We start from the raw sequence: 13,558 nt of genomic DNA on the forward strand, positions 1-13,558 counted from the left end.
CAAATCCCAAAGAAGTTGGTTTGGTTCCAGTAGACAGTAGTACATGCCTAAACCCGCTTTGGGGATGTCATCCAACCTCCGAGACTTAGTCCAACCCTGGTGTGTACATCCTGTTCTTTCAACCGCCAGAGGTTTGTCAGTTTAGTCTTTCCCAGTCATCCGGTGCAGGCGGAACGAATTTGGATCTGAAAACTGAAAAAAGGATCAAGTCGCAGGCCCACACGGAACGAAACAACATTACTCTAAGCATGTGGAACTATGATGCATCAATATCCATATCTTTGTGACTGAAAAAATGGTTGTCTGAGCTTTCTGAGCTCCTCTATATAGTAACACGAAATGTCGATCTTTCCTACAATCACCCAAGATTTCCATGTTCCTGCGGATTCGACCGAGGCAGCTGCATTCAGCAGCGACATCAGCAAGGTAAAAGAGGATGCTTGGAGGAACACCACGCACTGGAACATGCCAAATTTTAAACAAACAGGCCGAAGCCTCCTGAATTAATACCATCTGTTAAAAAAAACCCATCGAAAACCAGGCATTCAAAGTTAGTGTGGGGCAAACAAATGCTCCCAGCCATCATTGGCCTCAAGAAGACGACACACCGTCATCCTCCTATCTAAACCTTCTAGGCTCCAGCGCAGGTGGAAGTGGGGTTCGAAAACTGGAAAAGGATCAGAACTCCCACGCCCACACAGCACGAAACAACAGCATTATTATAGGGCGTTGTCCAGCACTAGTGGTAGACTACTAGTTCTGGGGCTTGTCCTTGTCAGCCAAGAGGATGTCCTTCCACGCCTCGTAGAACATCCATGTGATGCCCGAATTTGGCATCACCTTCAGGCAGCTCGCACCCCACCCGCGGTAGATCCCCAGGAGGCCCTCCTCCCGGATCACTTCTGATAGCGCGGCAATCATGTGGGGCGGGCACTTCCCTTGCAGGGCGCCTACCATGAGACGCTTCCTCGCCACCTCCAGCGGGAAGCTGATTGTACTTGCTGTGAGACCTGCAAGTTCCAAAAGCCAAATATGAACCACAATTCTACTTGTTTAATTACTGAAGCCCCAGCTTATTTGTTTGGGCAGAAATGCCAACACCTTTTGCAAATTCACAACAGATAATAAGATAAGTTCAACCACTAACTGAAAGGTGGTGAATGAAGCTAGTTGCAGGTGGTGGGGAATCTTGTTTTACCTGTCAAAGCTCCAATAATTAGTAGCTCAGGACGGCTCAAGGATTTCTTCTTATGTAGGCAGCAGTATGAAGTCTTAATTGTGTCGTACATAAAATAGTAGCATGTGCTGTAAGGAAGCATCCCAATTAGCGTCGGTGCGAGGCCAGAATAGAGACCACGGATACCTTCAGTTCGGTATATTTTGCTGAAGGCAATGCTAATGCTAGGGTAAGCAACTCTGTCGACGGTCAAGCGATCCTGTCATAAATAAAACATACAGAATGTGAGACACATAACAAGCACAGAATATACGAGTGAACAAACAGTTTTGAGTTTTGGCTGTCAACGTGGAGTTTAGTTCAGCAAACCTTAATAACTTCAAGAGGATGGCACATCAATGTGCCAGCTATTCCAGCAGCTGCACCAGCAATAGCAACTGGTGATAACAAGTGGAGTGGCAGCTCAATTTTCATATTTCCAAGCTGTATCTTTGGGCATCCATCATCTTTCCATTTCTCTTGTGCTGTTTTCATGCTCCTTTTTACATACTCAAATGTCCCAAGCTCAATTGCTTGAGTTGGAACAATGCGGATCATGTTGATTGTGTTGCCCACCCAAAGCCCTCGCCACCCATTTTGTTCCATGATCTCCACAAAACTACCACCAATATGTCTCGATCCTACACCTACAACCATTCTTGTCCTGAAATTAAATGCATACCACGATGTTATTCAGCCATACATGCATTTAACAGGGTAATTAGCATTCAACCTGTAACCTAATGATACATTATAACACTCCACTATAAGGAAATTATCCTTCGACATATAATAGTTACAGACCTTAACACCATATAGCTCGATGAAAATCAACTTTATAAATTTAAAATGGCGTATGGGTACAAAGCATACAATCTCCACTGCTCCATCAGAAAGGCATAGTAGCCTAGTGCATTACCAACAATACTAGTGATCTGGCATTGATAAATTAATTTTGCTATGAACTGCACAAATTAACATGCCTATACATAAAAATGCGATTATAATATTTAGCAAGTTGAACTTCTCCATTTTAAGATTATAAATGGAGAAAATTAGTTAAACGTTGGTATTATAACTTCAATACCAAAAAAGAAGGGTGCTGACAATCTTAAGCAATTTAGACCAATATGCCGGTTAAATGTTTGCTTTAAGATTTTCCCTAAAGCTCTTTCAAAGGTTTGATCCTGTCCTGAATAAAGCTGTTCTACCTTGTCAAAAATGCTTTAATAAGATCCAAGGATATTATGGATGGCATTTTTTCTCTTAATAAGATTTTACATGAATCCAATGTGAAAAAGCAACAGGGTGGTCGTTTTTAAAATTGATTTCGAAAAGCCATATGATAAGGTAAGCTCGGAGTTTCTTTTTTTACTTGTTTAGAGAAACGTGGTTTTAATTCCACTTTGTTTGGATGGATTAAAACATTAGTTGTTGGTTGTCATTGCGTATTTGATGGTACTCCGGTGAGGGGGTCCTCATGGAGGGGAGAGGGGGCCATAAGGCGACGAGTCACTGGGACGGAAACCCAGCTTCGGAAACCTCACGACGACATCGAGGCCCTACTGCTGCTTGTCTGGAATTATTAGGCAACTTGTGCGAGATTCAATGAGTTGAGTTGTGCCTCAAGGGCTACCAGGATCCGGCTTATAAAGGGTCCGGATTTAGGGTTACAAGGGTAGAGATCCTACCGGATACGACTAAGCCTAGACTACGCTAAGTATTCCTTGTCGTGCACATCACGGATCCAACCGACCTTCACCATGGGCCGGATCCGGTAGCTTGTCTCTGGATCGGATCCGACCTTTGTTGTTCTCTGACAACTGCCGCCCGGTTAGGCCATAGGCCTCACCACCATCTGTGGTATACCTAGTTGCATATCCCCAACATTGATGGAACTCTATGTGTAAAAATAAATAACGTTCTTGGAAATTACTTTGGTACACATGAGGGTGTCAGGCAGGGGATCCCATTTCTCCTTGCTTTTTTACATGGTGGGAGACAGTTTGGCAAGGATTGTTTAGAAAAGCACATGAAGGAAGTTTAAGATGTGGGTTGTCCCACATTTAATTCGAAGAGAAGTGGTGAGGAGTGGTTACTCTGCAATATGCAGATGATACAGTCATTTTGTTCAAGGATGATGTGGAAATGGCTATTAATGTCAAAAAAATCGTTGCTATACTTTTATGAATATATGGTTGGTTTAAAAATCAACTTTGATAAGAGTGAGGTGTTGTTGACAATGGAAGATAGTATTAAATTGAAGTATATGCTGATATATTTAATTGCCAAATGAGGTTTTGGCCAATTAAATATTTAGGGGCGCCTGTTAATGGAGCAAGGTTAAGGATCACAGATCTGAAAGTTATAGAAGAAAAATGAGGGAAACATCTTAATGGTTAGCAAGCTGGATCTATGTCCTTAGATGGGAGGAAGGTAGTGATTGATTTCTCTCTGAACAGCGTCCTGATTTATTACATGTTATGTGGCTGCTAGGGTTTGGGAGGGAGAGAGAGGGCTGCGAGGGCGCGAGAGGGCCGGCCGGGGGCCTTGCCCACGGCCGGTGGCAAGAGGGAAGGGATTTCCTTCTTAATTCTTGCTTGATTAGATCGATACATCTCCTCTCCATATATAGAGAGGTTTACTTGACTCCCAAGCAAGGCTTACTTGACCCCTAAGCAAACCCTAAGACTAATGGGCCCAGGCCCATGATGTACTCTAACACTACACCCCACCTGGACATGCAGCTCGTCCTCGAGCTGCAACCTAACGACGATTCGACCCCACACAAACCTAACGCCTAAAAAACAAGCCTTTTACATCTCGGCCTATTGTATTGACCTGAAATAAGCTAACCCGAATGAGACTCCGACTCTTTATTTTTGACTCCGAACGATAAGGCAAGAATCCTCCGTGCGCCGAACTTGTGCGTTTACAGCCCCCTGGATCCCAAGGACACCATCGGGACCAAGGGAGCCCTCGCGGCGGCCGGCGGCGGAATGCAGTGGTGCTACGCGGTGCGCTCCTGTCGGTGACACCATGTCTTCTCCTCGCCAGCTGACTGTCGATGTCGCAGACTTGGAGGTCGCTGCCCGCGGGAAAAACAGCATGTCCGCCGCCCGTGGGGCGAACCGCACGCACAAGATCCCCGACGCAGCGGACGAGATCGAGGTTCGTTGCGCAACGATGCGCAACTTGGAGGAGCTGCAACTGCAGATCACGCATCTCCCGCACACGCCGACGCGCTAGGAGGCCGCGCGCAGCAGCCTGCAGCCTCACCACCGCCGACACGTGGCGGATAGCGATCCAAGCCGGAAGCGGTGACGGCGACGGAGGGAAACGGACCTGGTGGCAGGGCATCTCGGGCGGTGTCGATGTAGAGCCCGGGGCCAAGGTCGCTCCCACACCGCCGAAAGGCAGGGACGGCGTCGGTGGTGGCAGCAGCCCGCTGCCGCGGTGTTGGTGGCGACGGCAGCTGCTGCTGCTGTTGCAGCTGCCCACCGAACGACAGGGACAGCATCGGTGAGGACAACAGCTGCAACGGCGTTGGTGGCGGCGGCAGCTGCTGCTGTTTCTGCAGCATCCCGGTGGGGAAAAAGGCGGCCGGCTGCTGGAGAAGAGGGACCCCCGGCGCCGAGGTAGGGCCCGGCCCGGAGATGGTGGACAGCGGCAGCGGGGACTGCAGCAGCCCGATGTCGGGTGGCGGCAACGACAGCAGCAGCGTCGGCTGCCACGGCAGCGGCCGCCGCCGGCGGCGGCGGCCCGTAGGGACCGGCCAGGAAGAGGCGGATCTCCTGGACAGCAGTGGTGAGATCGCGGATTGCTCCGGCGATCTCCTCCGAGGTGAGGGCGACGGGAAGCGGCGCGGTAAAGGTGGCCGGCACCGGCCTGGGCGGGGCGCCGGTGGTGGTGGCCATCGGGCCAGTGGTGGTGGGATGGCTGGACATGATCGAACCTGGAAAGCTGATACCAAGTGTTATGTGGCTGCTAGGGTTTGGGAGGGAGAGAGAGGGCTGCGAGGGCGCGAGAGGGCCGGCCGGGGGCCTTGCCCACGGCCGGTGGCAAGAGGGAAGGGATTTCCTTCTTAATTCTTGCTTGATTAGATCGATACATCTCCTCTCCATATATAGAGAGGTTTACTTGACTCCCAAGCAAGGCTTACTTGACCCCTAAGCAAACCCTAAGACTAATGGGCCCAGGCCCATGATGTACTCTAACATTACATGTCCTTGTTTAGATTCCACAAGACTTTTAAATTTTTAATGGTGGTTTAGTGGAAGTGCAGAGCAGATTTTTCTGGCAGGGTGGTAGCACTAAGGAAATATCATTTAATTAAGTGGAAGATCATTTGTAGACCAAAAGAAAAAAGGGGGTTGGGAATTAAAGACCTAGAAAAAAATGAATACTAGCCTTTTATCAAATGGTGGTGGAAATTGGAAATAAAAAAGGAAGCAAAATATGTGAGAAATAAACCCATTGCTCTGGTGGAATCCAGACAGGGTGACTTCATGTTGGACTGATATAATGAAGATTAATAAATTATATTTGGAAAACAGAAGGATGAGATGAGAATATGACAAGCTTTTGGGATGATGCTTGGTGCTCATCCCAATCCCTAAGAAATTTGTTCAGAGATTTGTAGGAAATCTGTAATCAACAAGAATTACCTATTAAAGAAGCAGTAGACAGAGGTCTGAATTTTACTTATAGAAGATGGTTGGATGAAAATCAACAAATGCAACAAGCACGGATGATGGATTTACTCCTAACTAGTCCACTTGGTGTGGAAAAAGACAAACCTGTATGGAATTTGTCTAAAACTGGTCTATTTTCAGTCAACACTATGTATAAGAAGTTATCTGAGGTTTGGGTAAATGGAAGATTTAAATATCGGTGGATGGCAAAATACGACAGAAAATAAAAATCTGGCTTTGGCTAATCTGGCATAATTCAATAGCTACTAAAGATAATATGTTCAAAAGAGATTGGAGAGGAGATACAAAATGCAGGTTCTGTGAGGAAGAAGAGGATATTCACCATTTATTTTTCACTTGTCCAGCAGCTAGATTGGTGCTCCAAATTGTCCTGGCAATTTCACTAAGTACTTCCATTGGATAGCATATTATGCTAAGAATTTGACTAATGTTTATGGTGTTGGTGTGGCAGCTTTATGCTGGGCAATGTGGAAAATTAGAAATAGAGCTTGTTTTGAAAAAAAAAAAGGTTCATCAAGTCACCAGCTAAGATAATTTGTTTGCAGGTCCTTTCCTGAAATATTGGGCAGGGCTTCAAGGTGAAACTGATAAGCAGGTGATTCTGGAGGGTGCAAAGATTCTGCAGGACACTGCTCTATCAGCTCACAGGGATGCGACTAGAGGCATCAACCTGAGGATCACTGAAGCTGGAGAATCTTCCGACAACGATCTGTAGGAGATTCTTCCGAAGATGATCTGAACCTAAAAGGAATGGAGATGGAAGCTGTAATCATACCTGGCGTCAGTTTATGTTTCCTGGGTACCTGTAGTCGAAGGTTATGAAGAAGACTGAGTAGTTTCTATTTGGCTAAAAACTATGGTTTTGGTTGCCGTAGGTCAGGTAGCCTTTGGACGCTCATGTTTCTGTTGCTGCTGGTAGGCTGTTTCTCTTTTTCTTTTGTGTTTGCTGGACTTTGCCTCTGGGCAAAAAACTGAATATTGTTCAGTTATCTCATGATAGTGAAACCCGGAATTCCAGTTAAGAATTTCGTATGGAAAAGAAAAAGTAAACTGACAAAACAGGATGGAGAAACATAAGTTATTTTCTTAAAGGATACCTTACAGACCAACTTCTAACTCAGCAGGCCTTGAAATTTGTACCCCATCACTAAGGTGGTGTTCTGGAGAAACTTAGCTTGTATGTCAAGGTTGCTGACGTTATCACTTTTAATTTAAGATTTAGTGCTCAGTTTTCTGTCAAATTTCTGAAACCAGGTTACTGGATCAACTATATTTTGACGGAGCAAAAATGGCTTAACAAAGAAGTAGAAAGAAACGGGAAATCACAATATCGTGTGAAAGAGATATAATGCTAATGCCAGTTTGTTGGGCTATTTATTTTTGTCATCACATCGGATCTTCAACTCCAAGTGCATGCAGTAGCCTCAGATGAGAAAGCAAATATAAAAAAAGCGTAAAATGTAATGGTTCAGTAAGCTATGAGTAAAAAATACACCATACTTCATAATGAGTAATCGGACAAAGCTGCGCCAGTAAAATTGAGTACCTGATAGTCTCAAGGGGAGCAAGAATAGCTTTGGACATAGCACCAGCTAAGGCCCCGCTGGCAAATTCTCTAACCTCTCTAGTCCTAAAAAACGCCTGCAGTGGGTTAAAAAAAGAGGTTGTCAGGAAGATCACTAGCAAATCCATGGACAACATCATAAAAAAAATGTAAAGCTTTTTTTCTAGAGAAAAGCCTCCCATCAAGTGCTTCACATAGTATAGCTGCGATGATATACTAAAATTGTCCATTTTACACTGTTCAGCTGAGAATTATGCAGCTTTGCTGAAGTACAGCAAGGGTATTATGCAAGCCATCAAAGTCAGTAAAGTGATTACACAACTATTGAATCCCATGTATCTGTAAGATAAAGATACTCTATCAGATGACACTTTGTGTTCTGTTACAGCTAAATTGGTCTTAAATAAGAAATATTTATTTTATCAACAGGAGGTCATCACATACAGTAACCAAATCCGACACACGGATAGTAGTTGAATGTTCAGAGGAAATTCCTAAAATGCCATCAAACGATTGCCGTGTTCCGAGAATGCCATCAAAGTAAATCATCATTCCAGGAATGCCATTAAATGAGTGTCCTCGTTCCGGAAATGCCACTTCCGTCAGTTGACCCTAGTTTGACCGTTAACTCCGAAAGAGAAACTTGCCAGTTTTTTAGTCAGGTATCCAAATTGCCCAACTGAGGCCTTGACCCAACCTTGTCACTCACCTACCTCATCCTAAACAACGTCAGCAGCCTTAACCCTACCACGTGCGGCCTCCACATCTCTGGCCAGCCACCACAGGCACCTAGCACATCCCATCCGCCACCCCGCCTACCAATGTGACGAATTAGACGCCACCGCTGTTCCCTGGACCAGGACACCGCCTCCCAGCGACGGAACGTCTCGCCTACTCGCCGGACAACGCTGCTGCCTCCTTGGCTACAGGATGCCACCTCAACCAGGCCGCTGCCTCCCAACGCGGTGGGGCACCGGTTCCTTGCTTCACAGCACAAAAACACGCAAAGCATGAACCATCCCCTCGTCCGCCCCCTGCCTCACCCCCTCTTCCCCATGCCCCACTTTCACATATCAATACTCCCTTTATGATGTTTCCTATCCATGTTTGTACAGATTGTTTTGGAAAACTAAAATTTGGGGCTACTCAGGACAAAATTTTAATCGGATCCTATAATCAGGTGAATCCTGTTAACTGAGCAGGTCTGCTCAGTGCCGCCGTCCCCTAAAAAAAGTTAAATTTTCAGAGTACTGAAATGGCTATTCATTTTTTTTTTCGAGAAAACGCAAAAGACTTTTGCGTTTCATTTCATTGCAAAGATAGATAGTTTTACAAGCCTCCTAGGAGGCGGGGTACAGATACAAGGAATGACACAGTGCACATCCCAGGTCGTCGGAAGCACTACCCTAATGCCCTTCGCGCCGGCCCTAGCCCAAAGATCAGCCTCTTCGAAGATCTCCTGAACCAAGTCGTGTACCGAGGGCTGTGCTCTGTCAAACACGCAAGAATTGCGGTGTTTCCAGAGCATCCAAGGCGTCAGCAGGGTGAAGGAGTCCAGCCCTTTGCGCATAGGTTTAGGGGTCATCTGCCTGGCTTTGCGCCACCACTCATCGAGGGAGGCGTCGTTGCTGTCCGGCGGCTGGCAGGTCATGCGGAGACGAGCCAGCACCTCATGCCAGACCTGTCGCGAGAAGGGACAGGCGAGGATGAGATGGTGCATGGTCTCAGGCATCTGGTCGCAGAGGAGGCAGCGGGGATGGTGCTGGAGGCCTCGTCTGGCAAGGCGTTGGGCAGTCCAGCAGCGATCCATGCCGGCAAGCCAAGTGAAAAACCTGACCCGCGGCGGCGCCCACGTCTTCCAAGTAAGCTTCCAAGAGCTGGAGGCAGTGGAGCCATGGAATTGCGCAAGGTAGCAAGAAATGGCTATTCATTTTCCTTAAGTATTATGAAAGGTTGTGAGAATTTAGATCCTTAGCTCTGATTTTAGCTATTTCAGTTATGTCTCTTAGCATGTATGCTTGGTATTGCACACAAAATTTAGCTCATGGGTATAATTACTCAATTATGATTGTTTTCAGCTGGATATGCATTTGATAATAAAGTCTAATTTAAGCAGACATGGAAATTGGTAATTGTTCCTGATAATTCTATGAATGATGTTACCACCGGTCGTGCATTGAGTGAAATAAACTACATGTTTGTAGTTCTACTCATTCTGATCCTGGGGAAATAAACTAAAGATATACTCCAGTAATATCTGGGCAGATCCACCAAATAAAATGAATCAATCAATTATCCCACTAGGTCACTGGTATATGGACCCCCCTTGTCAGATCATTTGTATTCAAGATCAATGTATTTTGCAGGTGGCCAAGAGATATTTTTGTTTTTATTTACTGACAAAACCATTCAAAGGGAAGATGCTTCCATACATATCTGTCCTACTAGAGAGAGAACCTGTCTCTGTACAAGTAAATTAACTACAAGAGTAGTTCAGCTTGCAATGAGTCAGACAGTCATGTGTCCTGTTTTGTTAATAGGTAAGTTAACTACATGAATAGATTTGATGTCTCTTGCACACTTCATTTTACGAATGTGATTGTTTAATATGGTCTGGCACTTCTGTGAGCAAGAATACTAACGTGATGGCTTCTTTTGCTAACCACAATGGGTGATAGTGCTATTGCTACAGCTGGCTACTTGCAAAATATATGCCAAAGAAAATATTAAAACAACCAGTGTGCCTCCTGTATTAAATTCCTGAAATCTTACTTCTTTGGATCCTTTTGTATATGTTTTTACCAAGAGGAATTAGGTCTTAAATTTCTATCATCTTAGCTCCTGCTAGCCCAGCCATGAACAGAAGGAGTTACAGCAAGCAGCCCAGCCATGGGAACAAGGAGCAAAGTAGCTGCAGCAAAACCCAGCCGTGGGAAGCAGAAGGAAGCATTGTTGATGAATTGGTGTGATGAATCATGAATGTAGGTCATTAAATAAACTGATGTAGTGAACTGTGGCATTTTGGGCATGATGTCATGAACTTGTGAAATGGTATTTTGTTGAAATGTCTATTATATTCCATGTTCATATTATGTTGCAAAATGTCAGAAAAAAAAACAAGGCAAAACTCTGTTGAATATTTTTAGCATGATAATGTTATTGTCTAGTCAAAATCTTCGAAGAATGCATCAAGGGCATAATAGTCTTTCCACAAGAGACTTAACGGTCAACTAGCGGTGACGGAGGTGGCATTCTCAGAACGCCGAAATTCGTTTAATGGCATTCTCATAACGACGGCTACTTTGATGGCATTCTTGGGATGTGGCAATCGTTTGATGGCATTTTAAGAATTTCCTCTAAAGTTTACCATTTGCAGAGTTGTAAATAACAGAATATTCGAACAAGAGCAACATCACAGTCACACCAGTTTTGTCCTTTTTGCACATGTGGCAAAATCCAATTTAGCAGTTGAAGAGGCAAATGCAAAGATCAGTGCACGAGCAAGGGCGCGCCTCCAAGATGTGTGGAAATAAGAAGTGTCAAAGTGGAAATGGTGATTCATATGTTAAATGAACACCTTTATCCAAACGAGTCATGAAGAATATCCCTAAGACAGCCAAAATTCATTTCCTAAGGTATCCAAGGTATAAACTCTTGATCAAATACTAAAGAAAACAGAAGTTCAAATCAATATTACTGGGTGAACCTTTTGGAAGCTTGTCCATTATCATTCTCTGCAGACTAACATGGATGCAAAAGGTGTATAAAAAGGGACAAATTTCATCTGTCGGGTTCTCAATATTATTTCCCACTTGTAAACAATGTTAAGCAAGCCTGTATCGGAAGTCAGCATCTGCTTTTTCCGAAACCGAATAGTAGCTAGCAATTTAAGGTAATACAGTATGGATTATTTAGGTGTACATGGAAGAAGCCAACATGTCACGTGCATATTGATTGCATACATCATTATGGTCCCAAAAATAGCAAAGTATCATGTGTTTCACATATTAGCAGAACTTCGACAAAAGAAAGATTTCAGTAAGCGTTGAGTGCAATATTGGTGACATGACAGCAAAATCTTCAACAGATCAAATGTACTCCATTATGGCGCCCTTGAATTTCGCTGGTCCATTCGGGAGTATGTCATACAGCAAGCAGCTATACTGCATCGTATGAGGAGGCGTAAAACGAAATGAAAACGATGATTTCGAAGCATTGCATAAATATATATCCTAGAGCGAACCAGACGAACGCATCCATCCAATTGGGTAGAAGAGCAGAGTCCCGTTCGCCCGGTTAATCAGATTAGATAATTATTAGCGGTGCAAAACAAAATAGCCACGATTTGCCGCCCTAGTAACCAACGGCAACCAAATAAACACGGCTAGGAGTGGCGTGTCCTTACCCTGACGGAGCCCCCCATGTCAGGCAGCCCGGCGCCGATAAGCTCCGCGACCTTGGCGCCGTCGAGGCCGTCGTCCTTGGGCAGCGCCATGACGAGGAGCTCCTTGTAGCCGGCTCCACCGCCGGCACCGCTTCCCCCGGAAGCGACCCCGGCGCCGGCGAAGCCCACGCTGGCGAGGGACAGCTTCCCGCCGCCGCTCGGCGCGTCCATGGCGGCGCGCGGGTGTCCACTTCCGGATTTGGAAGGGTGGAAGGAAATATCCCCGGAGGGGGGCGGCCGCAAAAGATGGCTGCTGCTGTCAGCGCGGTGTGTTGTCTGAAATACTCACGATTGCAGGGGTCGGACGGTAAACCACTGGGCCGGGAGAGACTTCCGGGGTTATGGACCCTAATGGGCTACGCAGCCCAAACGCAGGTTAGACTGGTTGGGTCTCTGGCCCATCATTGCAGGCCGGCAGACTTAACGCGCGGAGGGACGGACGGCCTGAAACATCGGAGCTGCCCATGCAAGGTCCATGCTTTTTTCAAGCCATCAGAGGGATATTTGCTCCATTAAAAAAAATCAAACCCTCAAAAAAAAAAAACAGTCATGAGTTCATGACTTTCCCTTAGTGGCATACATTTATAGAAAACTAGGTGATTCCCCGCGTGTTGCGGCGGCAATTTTAGAAAGTATACATGAGTACAGCCAAGGATTACAAACCTAGGGCACTGAGAGAGAGAAAATATATATTACTTGGATATATTCAATGCTAAAACTTAACATTTTTATAAATTCCGTAATATTATGACCTATGTTTTGATCTGAATGACAAATTATCGTTCCCGTCTTACAAAATAGTTGCGACTTTTAGGATCTAAGTTGCTTGTCTGTACATAATGTATTTGTTATGCCATTGTGTTCTTCTGATGGAACTATGCTAATTTGATTTTCTCTTGGTTGCAGCCCTGACCTATGAAATCTCAGGCTCCAATGAAGGACAGTTAAAAATCCAAAAAAAAAAATACATAGGGTAAAAGAGGTTGTATCCAAGTTTTAAATAACCTTACGTTTGTGGGCGCAATGCATCAGCCCCTAGATCAGACGAAGGAACATCATGACTTGCTTATATTGATACTTGCAAATGAATAAACAAAAGATCATATAAAGGATATTAGAAGAAAAAACAGATTTTGATATAAAAGAAAACCAACCGCAATCAGGTTCGTAAATTATTTGTAAACTGAATTTAGCGAACCGCTAAATGCTTCAGTTAAAAATTGACTGAAATGAAAATATACGATCTTGATACTTACTCATGTTATACTGCTAGGATTGACTAGCGTAGATCGATTCGAGGTAGTTCTAACTCTATGAACAAATGTGTTTGTGTGATATGTGTACTCCGAGAGAGAGAGATGGATGAGGAGGTTTACCTTCTCCTAAGCTTGATGAACCGAAGGGGTTGGACATGGTGGCGAGGACGAGGGCGATGGCATGAGGTCGAGGTAGTGGCGGCGGCGGAGCTTCCCGTCGGTACAACGCTACCTCTCAGATCGGATTAGGGATGTTGTAAGGGTATTTTACCCTTATCCATTATTTTGGTATCTATGACACCGTGCTAGAGTATTTGGACTAATACATGCCTACAAGATGACTTTCAGGTATTAGCCAAAGAG

General features: G+C 45.0%; 1 protein-coding gene across 1 annotated transcript; it reads right to left on the reverse strand.

The window, feature by feature from the left end:
- Positions 1-473: 473 nt before the first annotated feature.
- On the reverse strand, positions 474-12,121 carry LOC124660091 (probable mitochondrial adenine nucleotide transporter BTL1). The gene is made up of 5 exons (XM_047197882.1): positions 11,901-12,121; positions 7,478-7,572; positions 1,547-1,880; positions 1,199-1,436; positions 474-1,010 (listed from the first exon to the last, which is right to left on the reverse strand). Exons 1-5 carry the CDS (start codon positions 12,108-12,110, stop codon positions 754-756), a joined length of 1,134 nt encoding a protein of 377 aa, XP_047053838.1. The 5' UTR covers positions 12,111-12,121; the 3' UTR covers positions 474-753.
- Positions 12,122-13,558: the final 1,437 nt, after the last annotated feature.

Source organism: Lolium rigidum, chromosome 6, assembly GCF_022539505.1.
Source record: "Lolium rigidum isolate FL_2022 chromosome 6, APGP_CSIRO_Lrig_0.1, whole genome shotgun sequence".
In the NCBI taxonomy this organism is placed as follows: Eukaryota; Viridiplantae; Streptophyta; class Magnoliopsida; order Poales; family Poaceae; genus Lolium; species Lolium rigidum.

Bases quoted from the DNA above. Each gene is read 5' to 3' on its own strand.
- LOC124660091 (XM_047197882.1), bottom strand. From the start codon at position 12,110: ATGGACGCGCCGAGCGGCGGCGGGAAGCTGTCCCTCGCCAGCGTGGGC. The intron at 1,881-7,477 runs GTACTCAATTTT...ATTTAATTTCAG, and splicing joins GCTCCCCTTGAGACTATCAG to GACAAGAATGGTTGTAGGTG. The intron at 1,437-1,546 runs GTTTGCTGAACT...TATTTATGACAG, and splicing joins ATCCTCTTGAAGTTATTAAG to GATCGCTTGACCGTCGACAG.